General features: G+C 53.9%; 1 protein-coding gene across 1 annotated transcript in view; it reads left to right on the top strand.

Annotated features, from left to right (window-relative positions):
* Positions 1–5,775: 5,775 nt before the first annotated feature.
* LOC143981639 (uncharacterized) overlaps positions 5,776–8,565 on the top strand; it is a 195,647-nt gene continuing 192,857 nt past the window's right edge. The window contains exon 1 of the mRNA XM_077479629.1: positions 5,776–6,033. Within this exon, the coding sequence (XP_077335755.1) occupies positions 6,012–6,033 (22 nt within the window). The 5' untranslated portion in view covers positions 5,776–6,011. The remainder of the gene's footprint in view (positions 6,034–8,565) is intronic.

Genomic DNA, 8,565 nt, shown 5'->3' with positions numbered 1-8,565 from the left:
GGAGAGCACTGTGGGGGTGGGCTGGAGAACACTGTGGGGGCGGGCTGGAGAACACTGTGGGGGCGGGCTGGAAAGCTGGGGGCGGGGTGGCTGGAGAGTACTGTGGGGGGGTTTGGAGAGCACTGTGGGGGGGGGTTTGGAGAGCACTGTGGGGGCGGGCTGGACAGCACTGTGGGGGCGGGCTGGACAGCACTGTGGGGGCGGGCTGGACAGCACTGTGGGGGCGGGCTGGACAGCACTGTGGGGGCGGGCTGGACAGCACTGTGGGGGTGGACAGCACTGTGGGGGTGGACAGCACTGTGGGGGCGGGCTGGACAGCACTGTGGGGGCGGGCTGGACAGCACTGTGGGGGCGGGCTGGACAGCACTGTGGGGGGCGGTGGCTGGACAGCACTGTGGGGGGTGGTGGCTGGACAGCACTGTGGGGGGCGGTGGCTGGAGAGTACTGTGGGGGGCTGGAGAGTACTGTGGGGGGGCTGGAGAGCACTGTGGGGGGTGGGCTGGACAGCACTGTGGGGGGCAGGGTGGAGAGCACTGTGGGGGGCAGGGTGGAGAGCACTGTGGGGGCGGGGGGTTTGGAGAGCACTGTGGGGGCGGGGGGTTTGGAGAGCACTGTGGGGGCGGGGGGTTTGGAGAGCACTGTGGGGCGGGGGGTTTGAAGAGCACTGTGGGGCGGGGGGTTTGGAGAGCACTGTGGGGCAGGGGGTTTGGAGAGCACTGTGGGGGCGGGCTGGAGAGCACTGTGGGGGCGGGCTGGAGAGCACTGTGGGGGCGGGCTGGAGAGCACTGTGGGGGGGGCTGGACAGCACTGTGGGGGGGTGGCTGGAGAGTACTGTGGGGGGGGTGGCTGGAGAGTACTGTGGGGGTGTACAGCACTGTGGGGGGGTGGACAGCACTGTGGGGGGTGGGCTGGACAGCACTGTGGGGGGTGGGCTGGACAGCACTGTGGGGCGGGGGGGTTTGGAGAGCACTGTGGGGGGGGCTGGACAGCACTGTGGGGGGTGGGCTGGACAGCACTGTGGGGGGTGGGCTGGACAGCACTGTGGGGCGGGGGGGTTTGGAGAGCACTGTGGGGGGGGCTGGACAGCACTGTGGGGGGCAGGCTGGACAGCACTGTGGGGGGGTGGCTGGAGAGTGTGGTGAGGGAGGAGAGCAGGGGGGGGGGCAGGGAGCACAAGGATAACTGGAGGGGGCAGTAAAAGAAGTTGGATTGGATAGGAGGAGAAGCAGCAGCTGCATGGAGGAATATAGAGAGTAGTGATGTCCAGTTCATGAATTAATCGTTCTTTTGAATCGATTCTTTTTAGTGAACGGATTCATTTGAAACAGTTCACTCTGCACTCAGTACATAGCAGAGCAGCAGAGCTGGTAGTGGTAATATGATCCTAGAGTGAGAGCTCCGCCCCTCCCTGCAACCAATCGGCTGACTCGAAGCAATGTGACACTCAGGAACTGGATACAAACTTAAAGCGGAGGTCCACCCTAAAGTGGACCTTCCGCTCATCGGAACCCTCCCCCCCTCCGGCGCCACAATTGGCACCTTTCAGGGGGGAGGGGGGTGCAGATACCTGTACAGTACAGGTATCTGCACCCACTTCCGGGATAGCTCTCTGCGGAAAGGGGCGTATATTACGCCCCTTTCCGCAAGTGCCCGCCCCTTTCCGCAAGTGCCCCGCTGCCTGCTGGGAAAACACACAGATCCCAGAGGCAGTGGGGACCGTCCTTATTGCGCAGCGCGGCTCGCGCATGCACAGTAGGGAACCGGGAAATGAAGCCGAAAGGCTCCATTTCCTGATTCCCATACCCAAGATGGCGGCGGCAGCACCCGAGTGACGATCTACAGATCGGCTTCGGGTGCCGATATCGCGGGCGCGCTGGACAGGTAAGTGTCACTATTTTAAAAGTCAGCAGCTGCAGTATTTGTAGCTGCTGGCTTTAAAAAAAAAAAAAAAAAAAAAAAACGCGGAGTCCCGGCGGACTCCCGCTTTAAAACAAGAGCCAGGAGTACACAGTATATCGAGTTAAAGAATCATATCCGTTTTTAGAACACAGTACACTGAAAGAACCACGAGTCACCACCAGTAGTTATAACACATTCCCTATGATCTAATTGATTATAACTCTGATCATACTGATCAAAAAGGAAGGAAAGTGTTAAATTCTCAATGGGTGACAATGGAAAAGCCTGTACAGTACATTCATTAACCATGAATTATATTTCTAGAATGATTGCAGTCACTCTAGCGTTTGTGATGACATCTAACGTGTGAAGCAATCATGGTTTATGTACACGTGCCCTACACACATTTATTCACATGCAGATATCAGGGTTGGTGGGGATGGTTTTAGTTTTTATTTTATTAATTTTTTCACCCCCTTTTTTCAGCCCCTTTTTTCAGCCCCTATGTGATAGTTTGTTGAAGTGACAGGTTCTCTTTATTGCATATGGGGTCTGGTATATGATTATATGAGTATAGGATTGTGCTCAGTAACCTGGGTAGCAGGTGTTCTGTCAGATCAAGCAATCTATAGGAGCAGCCAATATTGCGACTTACGGTGATGCACATAAACGAAAAGCATGTTTGTGTGTATTTTCTGCATTCTGATGGGCCAACTTCACAGGTAAGATTGCTGCCATCAGATTTGTCCGTAGTCTTTACAGAGCATAATGAGGCTCCTTTTACACTTGTGTGACTTATCATGCAACTTGGGACTACAAAGTCGCATGACAAGTCGTACCCCAAGATTTCCAATGAGTACCGTTCATATCTGTGGGTCTTCCAGTCACAGTGACTTCATAGTAGTTACTGCACTACTTTGGTCCGATTTTGATGCGACTTGAGGCAGAGACCTCAAGATTACATAAGTATTCCTTCAAGTCACATCAAAATCGCATCAAAGTCACGGTAAAAAACGTGGCAAAAATTGCACGACTTTCAAGTCGCACAAGTGTGAAAGGAGCCTAACCATTGGATTTTAATACCGCGGATACTTCGCCTGCACGCGGAAGTAAAATACAATCATTTTTCCTGTGCATGCGCTGTAAAGAGAACGTAAAAATCTGATGTTTAGCAATGTTTAGGCCCCTTTCACACATGCAGATGATATGTCCGTATTTCATCCATCCGTTTGTGGATGAAATACGGACATACATTCATCCCTATGGGATAGCGGGTGTCGGGGGATGAGCATCCGCAGACACCCGCTATTGTCCACCTCCGCAACTGTCCGATTCTGCAGACGGAGGAAAATCCTATTTTTCTATCCGTCTGCAGAGCGGATCGGATGAACACGGACAGACGGTCCGTTCTCATCCGATCCCCCATAGAGGAGAGAGGAGAGCTGACAGGGCGGTCCCTGCACAGTGTGTGGAGACCGCCCTGTCCGCCGCCGGCTCAGTGGGGACAACGGAGCGATCCCCACTGAGCGAGCGGATCATCACGGGGTGGATCATTACTGATCCGTCCCGTGTGAAAGGGGCCTTACTGTGTAGTTGGCCCATCACATGCACAAAAATCTGCTTTTCATTTTCACAGCTTTATGTGTCACCAAAATTGATGACGCGGCTGATCTGACAGAATAATAGGATTGTGATTGTAGCAAGGAACTAAATGCAAGTAAACCTCCCCAGGAGCTGACAACCTTCTAAGAAGAATCATTCTTTTGATTCTAATTATTTAAAGTGGAGGGCCAGTTATAAAAACACTGCAGCTGCTGACTTAATAAACACACTCACCTGTCCAGGGCGCCCGCGATGTCGGCCGCCCGAGGCCGACCCGTCCCTCGGCTCTCGGGTCCCGGCGTCGCCATCCCTTGTAAGGGAAACAGGCAGCGGAGCCTTATGGCTTCACTGCCCGTTTCCTACTGCGCATGCGCGAGTCCCGCAGCGCTTTCTGAATGGGACGCGCTGTGTTCTGGAACACACAGTTCCCAGAACACAGCGCGACTCATTACCCAGAAGACGCCGCGACGAAGACAGAAGACAGAAGATCTCCGCGGAGGAGGAAGAGGAAGATTAGGAGAAAGTGCCTAGCAACAGGCATTTCTGGTAAGTAAAAAAAAAAAATTTTTTTTCATTTTTTTTTTTTAGATTTTTTTGTAATTTTTAACATTTTTTTGTTTTTCAGGGTGGCCCTCCACTTTAAGAAGGTTGAGTCAGAGCTTCGCTTCACTTGCTTGTCAGGTGACTGAGCAAGTGAACCGAAGAATCCATTCATGGAATCCGTTCATTTCAGTGAGTAGTTCGAAATGAACCGATTCAGTTAAAAGATCCGGACTTCCCATCACTAAGGCTGCTTTCACACTGGGGCGGTATTCAGGCGTTACAGCGCTAAAAATAGCGCCTGTGTAGCGCCTGAAAAAAAAACGGCCCCTTTCCCTCCAGTGTCACACTGGAGCGATGCGCTGGCAGGACGGTGAAAAAAGTCCTGCTAGCCGCATCTTTGGAGCGGTGAAGGTGCGGTGTATTCACCGCTCCTACCCATTGAAATCAATGGGACACCGCGGCAATACCGCCGGCAAAGCGCCGCAGCGGGTTTAACCTAGCGGCGCTTTACCGCCGACGCCGCTCCCGCCCCAGTGTGAAAGCAGCCTAAGACCCCTTTCCCACCAGGGCGTTTTTCAGGCGCTATAGCGTTAGAAATAGTGCCTGCAAAATGCCCTAAAGAAGCTGCACCATTGTGTGCAGTGTGAAAGCCCCGAGGGCTTTCACACTACAGCGGTGCGCTGGCAGGAAGTCAGAAAAAAGTCCTGCCAGCAGCTTCTTTAGAGCGGTGAAGGAGCGGTGTGTTTACCGCTCCTCCACCGCTGCTCCCCATTGAAATCAATGGGGCAGCGCTGTAATGCCGCCGGCAAAACGCCGCTATTGCGGCGTATTGCCGGCGGTTTTAACCCTTTCGTGGCCGCTAGCGGGGGGTAAAAGCGCCCCGCTAGCGGCCGAAATGCGCCGCAAATCCGGCGGTAAAACGCCGCTAAAAATAGCGGCGTTTTACCGCCGACGCAAGGTGCGGTGTGGTGTGAAAGGGGTCTAATAGAGAGCTCATCTTCTCTATATGTCCTGCTTCTCCTCCTATCCATGCACACAGGGCGGCATCTCTTAGGCCGGGTTCACACCGCTGCGATGCGGGAACGCCGCAAATCCGCGGCGTTTTCCCGCATCGCATTACTCCCGCCGGCAGTTCACACTGCCCTATGCGGACAGCTGGGAGTGTCAATGATATGTTAATGACACCCCCAGATCCGTCCGCATATCGCAGTGCGATCTGCCGACTCGCACAGGAATCGGATCGCATGGTGTGAACCCCCATGCGATCCGATTCTGTTGCGGACCAAAAAAAGGGTCCCGTGCGAGTTTGCTGCGGGAGCGCTGCGAATTCAGCCATACTATCTGTATACTATCTGTATGGCTGAACTCGCATCGCTACGGAGATCGGATGTGATTTGCGGTGCGAATCACATCCGGATCTCCCCCCCCCGCAGCAGTGTGAACCCAGCCTTAATGTGTGTCACAGAGCTGGCTGTGTTCGGCGGCAGTGCTATAACACGGCCCCGCCCCCTAGTGATAGTAGATAGAATCAATACTCCGCCTATCACACAAGCAGGTGTAGGGGGGCGGGGCCGTGTTATAGCACTGCCGCCGAACATAGCCAGCTCTGTGATACACAGGAGAGAGGAGCAGTGCAGCTGAAAACGGCTCCATGGCAGGCCCACACTGTACACAATGTATGATCTGTACTCATCAGAACTCCTCCCCATCACACACGATAATGCTGCTGTGAGTCTGGCTGGAAATGTGACGTCTGACGGATGAATTTGTGACTTCAGGCGGTTCTGTGTTGGAGTTTCTACAGACCCCGAGTTGTCTTTGTCTTGATGCTGTATCGGGTGTGTGTCCCGTCCCATATGTGTCCCGCCCCTTAAGCTCCAGTCTCAGGAACTCCCCTGTGTGTTCTCTATTCTCCTCATAGAAGGTGGTCGCTGTGTGTGATCTGTACGCCGGATAGAGGAGAGGAGATGATCGGGCGGTGTGTGGCAGGTAATATCAGGCTGTGATCTCTGTGCGGGGAGATGCTGGATGGGGGTCTCCGGTTTTGTGCCAAGAATGATTCCCCATCGAAATCTGTTCCCCTCCCCTCTCTTTTAGGGCTATAGCCCCGAGTCAGTCCAGAAGTCCCCAACCACAGGGTCCCAGCCCACTACCTGCCCTCTTTCTGGGGACGCTGATGTAAGTGGGGGGGGGTCTCTGGGGACCCTGATGTAAGTGGGGGGGGGGTCTCTGGGGACCCTGATGTAAGTGGGGGGGGGTCTCTGGGGACCCTGATGTAAGTGGGGGGTCTCTGGGGACCCTGATGTAAGTGGGGGGGTCTCTGGGGACCCTGATGTAAGTGGGGGGGGTCTCTGGGGACCCTGATGTAAGTGGGGGGGTCTCTGGGGACCCTGATGTAAGTGGGGGGTCTCTGGGGACCCTGATGTAAGTGGGGGGGTCTCTGGGGACCCTGATGTAAGTGGGGGGGTCTCTGGGGACCCTGATGTAAGTGGGGGGCTCTCTGGGGACCCTGATGTAAGTGGGGGGGTCTCTGGGGACCCTGATGCAAGTGGGGGGGTCTCTGGGGACCCTGATGCAAGTGGGGGGGTCTCTGGGGACCCTGATGCAAGTGGGGGGCTCTCTGGGGACCCTGATGTAAGTGGGGGGCTCTCTGGGGACCCTGATGTAAGTGGGGAGGCTCTCTGGGGACCCTGATGTAAGTGGGGAGGCTCTCTGGGGACCCTGATGTAAGTGGGGAGGCTCTCTGGGGACCCTGATGTAAGTGGGGAGGCTCTCTGGGGACCCTGATGTAAGTGGGGGGCTCTCTGGGGACCCTGATGTAAGTGGGGGGGCTCTCTGGGGACCCTGATGTAAGTGGGGGGGCTCTCTGGGGACCCTGATGTAAGTGGGGAGGCTCTCTGGGGACCCTGATGTAAGTGGGGAGGCTCTCTGGGGACCCTGATGTAAGTGGGGAGGCTCTCTGGGGACCCTGATGTAAGTGGGGAGGCTCTCTGGGGACCCTGATGTAAGTGGGGGGGGGCTCTCTGGGGACCCTGATGTAAGTGGGGGGGGCTCTCTGGGGACCCTGATGTAAGTGGGGGGGGGGGCTCTCTGGGGACCCTGATGTAAGTGGGGGGGCTCTCTGGGGACCCTGATGTAAGTGGGGGGGGGGGCTCTCTGGGGGCTTTTTTTGCACAATTGCGTACAGTTTATATACTGTTTTTTGCGTGTTTGCAAAATTAAAGTGGGCCGGTCTGGATGAAGTCCAGGGCCAAATTTTTGTCCCAGTCCAGCCCTGTGTGTATATATATATATATATATATATATATATATATATATATATATATATATATATATATATATATATATATATATATATATATATATATATATATATATATATATATACCCATATATACATACACACACATATACTCTACTTCTGTTGACGTACATCGTCGTGCGCTGGTCGGGAACCGGTTAAAAAAAAAATTATATATATATATAATTTTATTTATTAGGGATGCACCGAAATTTCGGCCGATATGTTATATTACATATGCAATTTGCCGAAAGAGAAAAACGGCCGATAATGGAGCCGAAAATTGGGCGTGGCCTGGGTGGGGGCTCCGCCCCTGGTGCCGCCCATCATGAAAAGCTATATCATGCTATAGTGCAGGAGAGCCGCCTCCGCTGCCTGTTTGATCACAGCGCGGGAACATCACAGCTTTCATTGCAATAGCTGTGTGTTCCCGGCCGCGCGCCATCACATACAGCCCCTCCCCCTTGTCTGGGCGCTTTGACAGACAGATCATCCGTCCAATTCTGTGGATGATCTGTCTAACAAAGATGGGCGGCACCAGGGGCGGAGCCCCCACCCAGGCCACGCCCAATTTTCGGCTCCATTATCGGCCGTTTTTCTCTTTCGGCAAATTGCATATGTAATATAACATATCGGCCGAAATTTCGGTGCATCCCTAATAAATAATATATATATTTTAACCGGTTCCCGACCAGCGCACGACGATGTACGTCGACAGAATGGCACGGGCAGGCATATTGGCGTACATATACGTCCAATCTTCAAAGCCGCCTTGCCATCAGGAGCGCACTCCCGCGCTGGTTGGGACCCCCGTGAGTCCGGTCGCGGGACCCGATCGCCGCGGGCATACCCGCGATCATCTCACGGGACGGCTGAATGGAGGAAATGCCATGTAAACAGCATTTCTCCATTCTGCCTAGCAACTAGTGACGCTGATCTCTGCTCCATGTGATTGGAGCAGAGATCAGTGTTCACAAAAGGAAAGCCCAACCCCCCCACAGTTAGTAACACGCCCCTAGGAACACTTAACCCCTACACTGCCACCCCCTGGTTGACCCCTTCACTGCCACTGTCATTTACACAGGAATCACTGCATTTATATAGCAGTGATTACTGTATAAATGACAATGGTCCCAAAAATGTGTAAAAAATGTCCGATGTGTCCACCATAATGTCGCAGTCACAATAAAAATCGCTGATCGCCGCCATTACTAGTAAAA

The sequence above is a fragment of the Lithobates pipiens genome, unplaced genomic scaffold (genome assembly GCF_037356315.1).
Source record: "Lithobates pipiens isolate NorthernLeopardFrog02 unplaced genomic scaffold, aLitPip1_a1.2 Scaffold_16, whole genome shotgun sequence".
In the NCBI taxonomy this organism is placed as follows: Eukaryota; Metazoa; Chordata; class Amphibia; order Anura; family Ranidae; genus Lithobates; species Lithobates pipiens.
The sequence above is the reverse complement of the archived record's forward strand: the minus strand, read 5'-3'. Positions and strand labels throughout refer to the sequence as shown.